General features: G+C 45.7%; 1 protein-coding gene across 2 annotated transcripts; it reads left to right on the top strand.

Annotated features, from left to right (window-relative positions):
• The first annotated feature begins 210 nt into the window (after positions 1–210).
• On the top strand, positions 211–13,754 carry MASP2 (mannan-binding lectin serine peptidase 2). Of its 2 annotated transcripts, XM_014941447.1 has the most exons (8): positions 211–287; positions 582–801; positions 2,167–2,344; positions 2,589–2,720; positions 9,405–9,601; positions 10,855–11,005; positions 11,657–11,750; positions 12,717–13,754. In XM_014941447.1, the coding sequence occupies exons 1-6, from the start codon at positions 211–213 to the stop codon at positions 10,999–11,001; spliced, it is 951 nt and encodes a 316-aa protein (XP_014796933.1). In that variant the 3' UTR covers positions 11,002–11,005; positions 11,657–11,750; positions 12,717–13,754. The 2 variants fall into 2 exon arrangements, with proteins under 2 accessions (XP_014796933.1, XP_014796934.1); XM_014941448.1 differs by lacking the exons at positions 9,405–9,601; positions 10,855–11,005; positions 11,657–11,750; positions 12,717–13,754 and adding an exon at positions 4,248–4,455 and having other exon boundaries at positions 236–287.

Below are 13,754 nucleotides of genomic sequence, written 5' to 3'. Positions count from 1 at the left end.
CGGCTGCCTCCAAGAGCCTGCAGCGTTCCCAATCCATCAGCTCCATCTCTGCCTCTCCCTGGCATTCACTGAGGCCTCACGCGCTGGTTTTTAGCGATTGCTGTTCCCAGAACTCAGCAGGCTGAAGGGGGTGGAAGGGAGATAAACATCAGAGTTCAACATCCAGACAAACACAGCAGAGCACACACAATAAATACATCCGCCCCCAAAATGCAAATACATCAGAAGAGATTCCTTCCCCGGGGCTCAGAGCAGAGCAGGCTCAGACAGGAGAGCAACACGATGAGGTGAGTGCGGTCACAGGGACCTCCCCAGCTCCTCTGGCCACTTGGCTTTGTGCAACCCTTAGAAAGCACGAGTGTGATTCTCACCTTGTTCAGCTGTTACTACAGTATGACTCCCCTGGTACCTCCTGATTTCTACCATTGTCAAGGGAGAAGGGGTGTTGGGCATGATGATTTCAGCTAGCACTGAGATAGCTGATTTGGTATCAAGACTGACAGCTTGGATGTGTGGCTTTTGGGGTATGATTTAACTTGGTGCTCACTCTTTCTCCGTTGATCTCTGTTCCTTTGACACAGGCTGTTGGTCTTGCTGGCTGTGCTTTACAGTGGAGTAAGCAGCAGCATTGTGCTGCAGAAAATGTATGGGAGGATCACGTCCCCCAACTTCCCAAATGGCTACCCAAATCACAAGGAGAGAATCTGGAATATTACTGTCCCCAAGGGATATTCTATCCGCATCTACTTCACCCATTTCAACCTGGAGTTGTCCTACCTGTGTGAATACGATTACGTGAAGGTATGTGTAGGGCAGGGTGACGTGTAGCAGGCTCAGTTGTTGAAAACTGTTTATATGTGATCCTGAACACATTTGGGACCAACAAAACTGTCATAAGCACTTGATTCTAGTCTGCTCGTAAAGTCCAGGCTCAGCTGATTTCAAAATGATGTGTTTATTGAGGCCCATGGGACCAGGAAGTAGAACTGATTGTCATGTCTGAAACTTGAATTGTTTGTGAAAATTCTGATGTTCCTCTCTCGTGAAGCCAAAGGTTTGAAATTTTGCCCAAAAAACCCCCCGTTTGAGCTTCATTTTGCTGAAGTTACACTGTGTGTTTTAAATTAACAAGTAGTGCTTTACACAGAGTGTAATGGGAGGCCGTAAAAGTGGAAGCGATAGTCTCAACAAGATACTGTCAGCTTGTCTAAAGGTGCACTCACAACTCTTGCTGTGGTGTGTTTGCTTGCTAATGTGAGAAACAACCTCAGGAAAAGGAACAAAGATACTGTCTTTGGGAAGTGTTTGGGTGATCAGGGGTGTCCCTGAAGGGTTTGTACTCCATGTGCTCCAGTCTAGGCTGATGTGAGGCCCTGCTACCTCTGCGCTCGTTTTGTTGTTTGCACGGGCCTGATCCACGTTAAAGAGGGAGCTGTGTTCACAGGGAGGACACAACCCCAGTGCATCAGCAGTACCTCTGAATCTGATGGCACTAAATCAGACAGCCTTGTTCCCGTTTAGGAAGGTCTCATTTCCATGGCTTTATGTGGCAAGTTGCTCCCATTCCCCCAAACAGTGGTGTTTTTCATGTCATTTCCTTCGGGCAGGACAGAATACTCATTTCTGGTAGGTCTGTAGTACCCAGTTCTTACTACTGTGTGCATGACCCCCATGTATCAGGACATTTCTGTTGTGTTGAAATTTACACAAGGTAAATGAGGAGCTGGAACTGTAATAAGTGAATCATACAGCAAGTGAGTCACTAGTTTAAAGGGACCTTTTACTATATATTTGAATTTGTCAGTGTATGAAACCTTTTTACTCCAATTGTCTGTGGCTTTACTTTATCTTACTGTGACTGAGAGTGCCAGGTTAACAAGAGCATTATAAACAAAGCATGGTGCTGAGAGCCCAGGCTGGCATCACAGCTTTATGTGGGCCTCTGAAAGGGAAAAGGGAGACAAAATTATGGGCTTAAGTCACAGAGAATAGGGGAAATTTTCTCTTATCTGTCCCTGGATCTGGCCTGACCTCTAGAATTACCTTTTGAGAGCATCCAAGCCGCCTTTCTCACACTATTAAACACATGCTTCCCAAGCCATGGCTGTGGGTTGGGAAGAGCAAAGCTCTGTGCTCATCTGGTGGATTTGTCTGCCTGTTTTGCAGCTGAGCTCTGGTGGGAAGACCTTGGCTACACTGTGTGGGAAGGATAGTACAGACACCGAGGAGGCTCCGGACAACAAGACATATGTCTCCGTTGACAACAACCTCATGGTAGTGTTTCGGTCTGACTACTCCAATGAGAAACCATTCTCGGGCTTTGAGGCCTTTTACGCTGCCGAAGGTGAGAGACCAACCTCTCTTGGAGATGAAAGAGACAGCTCTGGTGGGGCTGGTGCTTCCCTGTGCTCTTACAGACTGCGGCTGGTGGTGGGAGGTGGGAGAACGTGGTCTTGTTGGAGGGAGGCAGATGCAGAAGGGCACAGCAACTAAAGGCAGACAAGCCCACCTCACAAAACAGTGGCTCAGACCAAGACAAAGTGTTGCTGAAGGGTGTTGGTTGCCTAATTCTGTGTTTCACCCATTAGATATCGACGAGTGCAAACAGCTGTCTGATGGTGAACCCCTCTGCAATCACCACTGTCACAACTATGTGGGGGGCTACTACTGCAGCTGCCGGGTTGGCTACACACTGCATGGAAACAAGAGGACGTGCACAGGTGAGCTCTTGCTAGATTGGGAAATGCTTCCCTACCTGCAGCATCCCCTTAAGCCAGTCCCAACACTAGCATCAAGGTGAAAGCTGTGGTTTTTTATTGGTTTTGATGTTCCCTATGTGCCTGGTGCAGCAGGAGGAAGGTACAGGGGGTGAATAAGGGCTGTGAGCAGAGGGGTTTGCAGAGGATCTGTGGGCTAATTGCTGCCATTAGGGACAGCAGTAGCGTGTCACAGTGAAATGGTGCACTGGCAGCTGGTTTTGGTTACCCCTTAGGCAGCATCCACCTGCATTCAGCGTTAGACAGATTGAATGGAGAAGCAAGAAACTTGTCTTACACTGCCCACTGCAGATGCTTGGAGTTTTCATGAAACACTTGCAAAACTGAGTGTATCTTGCTCCCTGGTGCTGAGATACTGAGTACTGTGGACCCAAGTTAGTAGATGTGTTGGAAAAACTGACAGTTGAGTTGTGAAGTCTAATGGAGAAGTAGTTTGCTTACCCTCCCTGGAAGGACACAGGCCAAGAGGCAGCACAGTCCATGTGTCACTGACACCAGATACAACGATCCACTTGTTAGATGGGTGACAAGGCCAGGCACAGACCTCTTGGTCCAAAGAACATCCAGTGCGAGGTTGACCTGGCTGACCTGCTGGCTCTGCTTCTCAGCTCACAGCCAGGGACAGCTGATCTGTCCTCAGGCAGCGAGGTGTCTGAGTCAGCGCAGCCATCGGCATCTCTGGGTTCACTTCGCCCGCACGTGGGGTCACATTCATCCTTTGTGGGTGCACCTTTGCCCACATGGAGCTGAATCCTGTCTGGAAACAACCAGCACACGTTCTGCTCACTAAATGCTGTCAGAGGTGGGGAGATGGTTTCTCTGAGCTCCCCAGTGCTGAGATACAGAACTGGATCTAACTTCCAGTGCTTATGGCCACCTTGGCATTTAGCTTCCCAGCTCCAGCCTATTACAAACCCTCTCCAGCCACAGCTGCCTGGCTCTGATTCAGGGTTCAAACTCCTTGTGTCTCTAGTGTATTGGAACAGACCTGTTCATTCAACCTCCTCTTCCTAAAGTGATGGCTTTTAGCACAAGTGTATGGATTTACTTAGGCTATAAAGCATGTGCCTGGTCTTAACGTGAAGGTGCAAAATGAGTAGCTGTGAACTAGCAGCAGACTGGCAGCTTTGGATTGACCGTTCATGTGTGCACACTTCTGCCCCCTCCTTGAACATGCTGCTAACAGAGGGAGCTTATCAGTGCTACTGCAGGGCTGGGCTGCCCTGATGGGTAGAGCTGTGTGCATCAGGAATTATTATGGTGCAGCTGATGTTCTGGAACCTGCTCACATTTCAGAGGCCTTAAGATGCAAGGGCTGAAGCTGCTCCAGCCACTGGGCTGAGCTGCAGAGCAAAGATCTTTGCAGATCCCCTTCATGAGATGAGAGCAAAAGCTGCTGCTTTGATTTTTGGGCTCCTCTCCGACCAAGCTGATATTGACAGGCTTTTTTTTTTCTCCTTTATTTTCCAGCGTGAGATAATTAAGCTTCTCCGCGCTTAGGCAGAGATGGAGACAGATGTGCTGGGAAGAGCTGGTTTGCCCTCCCTTCTGACCTGCCTGTTGCAGTCTGCCCAAGGGCTGCAGGCTTCTCTGCTCTGTGACTTGTATGTCTTGGTTCCTTGTCTTTCAGACCTGCCTCCTGCAGACAATAAAGAGGCTGTTCCTTGTTGAAAGCTGATGGCAGCCTCTGGGGCGTTCATTTTCATGTATTTCCCATGTGTCACTAGGGGAAAAAAAAGAAGTTAGATAAGGCAGGAGCTGATAAGAGAGAAGTAATTGTGAAAGGCCCCTGAGCATCACAGCTACCTGAAGATACTTGAATCTCTTGTCCAGCTCTTGTTGCTTGACCCTCTGTAGTTCTTAAACTGCAACAAGACCAGAACCACACATTTGTTCCTTAATGTACCTTTTAGATAAGCTCTTGTCTGCACCCAGGCTTGTAGATGGAAACTCTTTATTTTCCGAGCCTGTTCACTCTTTGGCAAGGTTGGAATTTTGATGGGGTCTTTTTAATCCAAGTTGTGTGACTCCAGACATATCTCCCATTGGGAACGTCACGTTATGGCTGAAATGCGTTCTGGTGAGCAAAGCCTCAAGAGTTCCAGGAGTTTGGTAAAGTAACAGGAATGTCAGCCGGGCAGCTTCGGGGTCTTGCCTTCACACGAGGGAAGGCAGCAGTGCCCTCCCCACACAGATGCAACACAAGGAACCCTGTTCTTCAGTGCAGTTGTTTGTGGTGTGGATTGATCCTGTCTCAGTCCCTGACAGTGCCTGTCACTGCTCCACATTAACTTCCATTTGTTGTCCTTTTAGACTGTCCACTCTTTGGGCAGGGACCATCTTCTTAAAGCCTGTTGGATAAATGCTCTGCTCCAAACTTGTCAGTGATTAGAGCTCCCCAGCTCTGCGGAGGAAACAGGATTATTGCCAGAGGTTACCAAGTCAGAGCTGAGCAGCTGTAGGTGAACTGCTGAAGATTAAAAAACTCGAGGGATTAAGGAGCATTAGTCAGTCAGCATTTCCTTATTTCTGCAGTTTAGCAGAAGTTGCTTTTAATTGTAATTTATGAGATTCAGTTTCTCCAACCCCATCTCCACTCTTTAGTGCCTGGAGTGAATGGGGGAGGAGCCCTTTTCCAAGCAAGCATGGGAGGGCACGGAGAGGCTTTTAGATGAGACACTTCACTCAACTTCGGGTCACTGCATTTGCAGACTTCTGTCTTACCTTGGGCCAGTCCCTTGATAGCAGCTTTGAACGTCCCTCTGCAGAATGAGAGGTAACATCAGTGTCTTGACATACTGGGAAGATGCTTAATAAGTGTTGCAGAAGGTAAATGCTGCAGAGAACTGATGTGGGGGCAGAGAGGCTGTGTGAGCAGTAACCAAGGCTTTCCTCTGCCGTATTTAATCTTGTTCAGAAGCTGTTTCATGGTCACAGTGAATTATGATCAAAGCAGCTTGAAATTTTGCCATGGCGCGGTGATACAATTTATGACCCGCCTTTCATTGGAGACTTAATGAGCCAATGACAATGGACTTGCAAGTTTTGAGGGGGTCATTTTTCAGAGTTCAAGCCTCTGGCAAACAGCTCACTCTGATTCTAATAAAAATACGGCCTAAGCATAATTGAGCACTCTCTGGACAGCTCTAAAGCTTGTACTGAGAAGTCAAGGGACAGCATTTCTGCTGGCAGGTGTTAAAAAATTATTTGATCCTTTTTGTGCTGGCTAGTTTATGACTTTCTTGCTTGCAAACTTAGGGAAAAAAATACTGCCCTGACAAAAGGAACTCCCAGTGGCCACATCCAGGAGATATTAGGTCCAGTTTAAGCCTTTTCATCCTCAAGCTGCAAAGTCCCTTGGGCTAGCAGAGGATCTTCTCTTGGGTCAGCTAGTTTGGGCTACTCATGTGAGCACGAGTCAAGAGAGTTTATTGATGATGACTCACATTTTTCCAAACTGTAATACGAAAATCTCACCTCAAAATTATGAAACTGAGTTTAAAGGAGACAGATGTAATGAAGCATAAAGAACTATTAGTCTCTGTCTTTCTCTTCCTTTAGACCTTCAAAACAAGGTGAAGGCCAGTTTTCTGAATTAGTGAGGTATTAATGGGGCACTGTTCTTACTTGTAGTGTAACAGTGTGGGGATCCCAGCTCTGTGCAGAGAAGTGGTGCTGATTTTTGCCACGTGAATGCAGAGCAATCACTGCCCTGAGGAGCTGCTCAACCAGCACCGGGGAGGCTCAGAGCAATTCTGGAATATGCATGTTAGAATGGATCCGGGCTCAGGATCCCTCATCTCCCGTTTCCTGCCTCTGATACTGCCCAGCATCTTGTGCTTCAGTGGGACAGACAGTTCAGTGGGTGATTTTTAAAGTGTGCTTCCATACAGAAGCGTAGATCCTGTGTGGTCTACAGGCTACTTAGCTGAAGCTTAATTTAGGGCTCTAGCGTATAAAAGTTTGCCTTAGACATATAACAGCACGTTGCACAGATTAATTATATGCTATTTCTTAATCCTGATTTTATATCAGTTGTGGTTTTTGGCCTTTAATTTCATCACGTGTCCCTTTGCCCTTTATTACTAGAGAAAGTAAAGAGCCTTCAGAAACCATGGTGTTTGTTTCTACACAGTGTTCTTCTGTCTCTCCATGCGTGTGTGTGTGTTACTGCGCAGTGGTCTTTTCTCCACCGTTTCTCTTTTACATATTTTTATGCTGAGCTTTAGCCTAATAACATTCCTTTAAACATAGTTTAAGGAAAGCAGATGATAGGATCATTATGGTAGACAGAAACTGAGGTGTTGCTGCTGTCTAGCTCTGATGTTCTTGTAAGAGGGAATTTAATCTCGCCAACCTGAGTATCCCCTCTGTGCTCAGTAGACCCTGTGCCTGGGGAAAGCTGGGTTTGTAGGTAACAGGGAAGGACTCTGATGCAGAACTAGCAGAAGATTTGAGATTCTGGCTTCCTAATGATTTCAGTAGGGAGTCAAGGGTGTAAAGATAGTACTTATTATATTGTGGCTTGTGTGCGTAGGGTAAGACTTCCCACTAAGTCATCTTTCACACCCAAGGATTCCATGTTTTCATTCCTGTAATTGCCTCCAGACTGCTCCTGTAGGGGCTGTAGAGCTGGGACAGATATTCACAGCGTGAGGAAATTTCAGTTTTTCAGAGAAGCAGATTTTTTTTGGTAGATAGATGGCTATGAGCAGTGTTCTGCTAAAGCTGCATATCAAGTAGGGTTTGGGGTGTTTCTCAGCCTGGGCTTGCAGCAGGTGGAGGGGAGCGTTATAGTGGGACCTGAAAGCCTGGAGGGAGGTGGGGAACTGTGCGTCAGGGGCAGCATTGTCAGCAGCACCTGCAGCAGCTCAGGAGAGTGTGCTGCAAAACATGCTTTATTCTTACAAAGCCGTCAAATGCTTCTGTAGTTTGAGGCACAATCAGTGGAATTACAGAAACGTGTATTTAGCTGGGAAGAATGAGGTAATAACAATTAAGGAAAAAAACCCACTTGCTGATAATCCTCTACAAGTATAGCATGAAAGGAAAAGATTTAATTCCCATTGTAGCTCGATTTCTGCAAAGCAGTGTGCTTTTAGGCTGGATTCGGAGGCAGCCAGAACCTCCAGGTGACTTAGTCAAGCTTTCTCTGCTTCTTTGGACCAGGAGAGGCGTTTCAAACAGGATTTAGAAATTATGAGAGTGCTCAGTTTTAACAGAATAGGCATTTCTAGGCATTTATTAGCTGTTTTACTCTGTGTTTTTGTCAGCTGTGTTTGAAAACCTGGGACAATGAATTCAGAGTAGAGCACACAGATGCTCAGTCACTGTGGTGATGGATAGGTCTATGTGAAATAAAAGCAGCTGCTCATAACTTTCTGGGAAGATGGACAGGGAAAGATTGTTCTGAAATTACAGCTTGTGCTAAAAGAAGCAGTACCCGCGTGCATCATGACTTGGGTTGTGGCATTAGTTGTGCTAAGAGCCACACAAACATAAAATAAAAAGCTTATAATTTTACCCATTCCTGCTTTCCTTTCCAAGTAAAAACTTGTATCTAAATACCTCCTGTAGCAGCAAGGAGGGCTGTTGGATGGATATGGGGTGGAAGCAGGTTTCATTCTCTGAAGAACAGGAGCTTAGAATCTTGGCCAATGAAATCCATAGTTAGTTAAGGGACAATAATGTTCATGTTCTCGTTCACAACTTGGTCCCCTTCCATTAAAATGACAACCTTAAACTGCATGGTCTGTTTTAGTTGGTAATCTGTAATTAATGACTGGATAATGGCATTTGTGTTGGTGGAGCTCAGCACAGTGTGTTTAAGGATGCAATCCGAAGTCAAACAATCTCCCTCTTAAAATCAATTCCGTGTCACAGCGGTGCAAAAATACCTGGGTGTTATCAGGCAGTGCCTCATTCCTCATCAATTAAAGGATTGCTCCTACAGCTTTTGCAGCACATCATAAAGCCTTTGTTCCCAGCTGATCAAAGCACCACTTCACAGCGATCACATGCTGTCAACAAGCAGAGATCCTCGGGGCACTTGTGGCTCTTCCTTCTTGCTTCTCTTCAGCAGGGAGCATTTGTGGCTCCAATTGTGTTGGCAAGAGGCACAGCTGGTTTTGCTCAGAGAATACAATTACATTCTAAATGTCTGGCAACAAAGGCATTAAAAAAGAAAGAGCTGCATTCAGAGGCTTCTGGAATTGAGGAGCTGGTAGCTGTCCTGCTGCTCTCCACACGCCCGGTGGAGCAGCCAAGCTGCAAATTTAACATCTTAGAATGTTTCTGAGGAGCTTCCAGCCATCACACGTATTCCTGACCTCCAGCCCTGTCACTAAGTGGTGCTTTCCTGGGATCCTTCCCTGCCCTGCTTCTGGATAATGCCCGTGCCCTGGTCCTGCCACAGCAGAGAGAGAAGGCAATTTTCTCAACACTGACAAGTGCCCACTGGTGAAATGTGTGAGAGGCTTCATTTCACAGGTAGGGAGACAGGGGGCTCTGAAACTTTCTCGAAGGGATAGACTAGTGTAGAAAAGGATCCACTGCCTTTACCCAGTCTGGCTGAACTGAGTTAATACAACTGTGATCCTCATTTTCTGTTGTTTTTTTTTTTTCTAGCCCACTGTCAGGGTCAGATTTTTACTGAAAGGCTTGGAGAAATCACCAGCCCTGACAATCCAACACCTCATCCCTGGCTCAGCTGCCACAGCTGCACTATCCAGGTAGAAGATGGCTCCCGGATCCCCCTGGAATTTACAGAGACCTTTCATGTGGAGGCACTCCCAGGCCTGTTGTGCCCCTGCCATGTCCTCAAGGTAAGGTGAAGCTTATTGCATTTCATCACAGCTTTTGTGAGACAGGGCCAGTTCTCCCACTGCATCTTCTTCAGCCTGAGTTTCATCATGTTAATCTACAGTGTCATCTCCCACTGTCTCTCCTCATTCATTTCTTCTTCAGTTTTGTTGGGGTTTTCTTTGTTCCTTTCAACACCTTCCTTTTTTGGGAAATTCACCAAAGCCAGAACCAAGCAGACCTACGTGTGATGACTTGGTAGATTCCATCACAGCCTCTGCCCTTATCACAGATCAGTGATCCCAGTTTGCTTCTCTCTAGCATGGATCCAGTGGCTCCCTGGGAATTCCCTGGCAGACGGGGTGCTCTGGGAAAAGGCACCCTGTGAGTTACAGAGCGAGGAGCCATCACTCCGACCACTTCCCTGTTTTTTTAAACTTTGCAAGAAAGGACTGTTCAAATTCAGGGAGTCATTGTATTAAAATTGGTTTGTTTGTCCATAAGCCTCATGGAAGAAAGAATAAAGACGGTTTGTCTTTTCTCATTCTTTTTATACCCAAAAAGCAATTTGGCCCATTCTGTGGAAAGACTTTGCCTGCAAAAATTAAGAGGCAGGTTAGTGTTGGGAATATGACTTCCATAACTGAGCTCTCAGGAGCACACTCTGGGAGGAAGATGATGGTGAAATACATGGCAGCAGGTGGGTGGGAGGCCTCTGTTCAGTTCTCAAGTCCAGACTATTCCCAGAACTTCATTCTGGAAAGGCCTGAATAGTGACCAAATAGTAGTGCTTTGAAACACTGGTTTTATGCTCATTTTTCAGTAGTAAATCAAGCCATTGAACTATTAAACAATGTAGCTGCAAAGTGGTTTCCTTTTGAAGTAAAGTCTTAAGGGAACTCCAGAATTTGAGTTGATCTTACAGTTCAACTCGGATCCAGACATATTGATTTTATTTTAGAGAACAATTTTCCCACCTTGTCAAGAGTTAGGAGGTGTGTGCTGAGACAGCAGAGGTCCTGGGACCTGGCTTCACACAGGTCGCTGCAGCTTTTGGTCCGAGTCAGGCACCTTTTATGTTTATTATTCCTTTTATGTTTATTATTCCTTTTATTTTATTATTCCTTTTATTCTCAGCAATTGTAGATCTGTGTCTGTGTGAGTGACACAGTGTCAAGAAAGGACAGAGAAAAGGTGGGGTTTCCCCTAAAAGCCCTTAGGAGTAAGTAACGAATTCACTCCTAAAGGGAATATTCTGTTTTGGGATCCTGTGCAGGTTGGCCGTGTCCCAGTCCTGAAGCACCACCCCATGGACACACGGCACCAGTGCAGGCGCGGCACGGTGTGGGTGACTGCTCTGCTCTCTCCAGTGACATCAGAACCCTGCTACTGCCACTGCCAGCCTCAATTCCTCAGGGACTGAACACGTAGGTGCCTTTTCTCATGAACAATTTCTCTTGCTGTCACTGAGGTGCATTGAGTGCACTGAAATTCTCAGCAATGTCCCTTCTTTGCTGTCACAGAATCACGGAATGGTCAGAGTTGGAAGGGGCCTTAAAGATCATTGAGTTCCAACCCCCCTGCCCTGGGCAGGGACACCTCCCACCAGACCAGGGTGCTCCAAGCCCCATCCAGCCTGGCCTTGGAGCTGGGAGCCTTGGCCTCCTCCCCAAAAACGAGGTGTTTGTGTCCTCCTGTGTGTACAGGTGCCCACACGGGTGCTCTTTGAATGCTGCCGCTTAGAGATTTGCTTGTAATTATGTCAGAAGAAAAGAATGTTTTTTACAAAAGATTTCACCAGATCAGTGTAGCGAGGGTTTTAAATGTTCCTTCATTTCTCCCTGCGTCTCTCCAGGGGAGTTAAATCTGGAATGAAGACTTGGGCCTTCCTGCTGAATGGCGCGTTTCAGACTTAGCTCTTAATAACACCCTGCTCCCAGCAGGCAGTTTCGGGAGATGCTCTGGTCCCTGTGTGCTCACAGCAAGATCTGAAAATCACGGTTAGGTGATTGTGTCTTAGGACAACTGTTGTTATTTCTGTAATTAACCCTGGAATTAATTTGACCTTTTATTTCTAGTCCTGCTTCTTGGAGGATTAAAACGTCGCGAAGTCTTTCGTAGCAGAATGTCAAAGGGAAGCTTCTTGGAACAAACCCATGGTGAAATGCATCGGTGAGTCAGGGCTAATATTTGTGAATTTGAAAATTTTTGTGTAAATATTTATCTAGATTTACAGAACCTCTCAGTTAGGGAGGCAGAACCACCTCGTTGTAGAACATTCACTCTAGAAAACAGATTAACGCCTTTATGTCGTAACGCCTCTGATTTTCAAAATGGCAAGTGCTGCACAATTGCTGCTTAACGGGGAGGACCCATAACCAAACCAGAAATGTGAGAGTCACAGTGTGAGCTGTGCTCCTGCAGTTAATACTGACCTTATATTTATCTGTTAAATTGTTCACTATTTTAACATCCCTCGGGCTCGCCCCAGGCTCCCTGTTGCTGCCGGCGTTGTGGATCAGCGCCACAAACTGAGGTCAGTCCTTGCAGAGAGACAAGCTGAACCTTCAGCTTATTCCAGCTCTTCAGGAGAATGCAGTTTCATAAATAACTACATTGTTGATGCTTTTAAATTGCTTGGTGTTGTTTCTGAAAAATGAGCCACACTCCAGAAGTGTTTGTGGGGGGAAAAGGCACTGAATGCCCTTTGGCAGAGCACTGCCTTGGGGGCTTTCTGGTTTTTTATTTTTAATGCTTGAAATGCTAATTTAGTTTCTGTGTAAAATTACTCAAGATTCAAGACAGTTTTGAAAGAAACATTTTACAGTGTGAAAGCTTAATTGTTCCTCTTATCTTTTAGATTAGAATATCCATATATTCCAATTACCTTCATTTACATTCAGAACAAATACTTACTTCTCTGCACCCAAATTCCTCAGCAAACCCGTCTCTCTTGATGACAGAACATTCCAAAGGATGTGATACCCACTAATGAAAATTGGACTCCAAATCAAATAGTCATTTGCAAGCAATTTTACTATTCCAAAACAATCTAGAAATTACATTTAGAATCATTAACTTAAATTAATCCATGGGAGCATAATAATTCAGTGTCCGAATCTTAAATTGTTTTAACAGTTATTGCTGCCTTCGTTGTTGTGTGGAAGAAGTGGAGAAGTGGGAGCCTGGAGCCTTTCCCTGGCAAGTGACGTTAGTGACAGAGCGAGGAGGATTAGAGGTGGGTCACTTCTATGGGACAACTGGGTTCTAGCAGCAGTAGTTGATCAAAGAAACCCCTCAACTTTGAGGATTAAATTGGGGGATTTTGAACAAATGCTCGTTTTGCTAAGAAGCAGCAGAAAAAATTTTTCTTCATAAAGGTTATAAAAAATGATCTTGCCAATGTTGAGACTGTTATTGTACTGGTTACACTGGAGCAGAAAGTCTCATTTAGCACCAATATCACCCCCATTTGTTTACCAGGTAAAGACAACATCAGCCACAGGCCATACACAGGGGTAGACAAACGCACCATCTGATGGAACCCCTTCTGGCAGCCACGGGGGGGCAGGGGGGGCACTGGCTCAGGGTCCGTGATGGGTCCTGGGGGTCAGACTGGGCTGCTGTGGGGCAGGAGTCACCCATTACAGCCTTTGCATTGGAAGCGTTATTTTAAATAATTCTTGTAAGACTTTTATTTGCAATTCCTACCAGCTGTTACTTAGATTACATTCACGGCTGGAGTATTTAAATTCTTAATAAACATTAAGGATTGAGTGCTGTTTTCTAAGCGTAACCATTCTGTTAAAAAAGACAAAAAACCTTGAGTATGTATTTGTTTTCTGTCCCACCAGCTGTTAAAAGACCTTTAAATGTAAAAAATTGCCATTTGAAGGCAAAGAAGGTGTTACTTATACTTTATTTAAAGTACAATTTTAAGTTTTAAATAGTGCTGTGGATTCGTGTAGGACGGCAGCTTTTGAACCAACTTGTGTCCAGCAAAAGCACGTGGAGCATTGAGGTACCGTCCCCCTCTCCCTCCTGAGAAACCCCAGCAGCTCTGGCTGAGGCTGCATTTGGGGACATTTCCCTGCAGCGCTGTGGCTTCTCAGCTGACAGCAAATTCTCAGAACTAATTAGAAGCAATATTATTAAAAAAACCCTATTTTGACAGCA

This window comes from Calidris pugnax, unplaced genomic scaffold (genome assembly GCF_001431845.1).
Source record: "Calidris pugnax isolate Ruff unplaced genomic scaffold, ASM143184v1 scaffold82, whole genome shotgun sequence".
In the NCBI taxonomy this organism is placed as follows: Eukaryota; Metazoa; Chordata; class Aves; order Charadriiformes; family Scolopacidae; genus Calidris; species Calidris pugnax.
This window is presented reverse-complemented; position numbering and strand designations above follow the sequence as displayed.

Bases quoted from the DNA above. Each gene is read 5' to 3' on its own strand.
- MASP2 (XM_014941447.1), top strand. From the start codon at position 211: ATGCAAATACATCAGAAGAGATTCCTTCCCCGGGGCTCAGAGCAGAGC. The intron at 288-581 runs GTGAGTGCGGTC...CCTTTGACACAG, and splicing joins CAGGAGAGCAACACGATGAG to GCTGTTGGTCTTGCTGGCTG. The intron at 802-2,166 runs GTATGTGTAGGG...CCTGTTTTGCAG, and splicing joins GTGAATACGATTACGTGAAG to CTGAGCTCTGGTGGGAAGAC.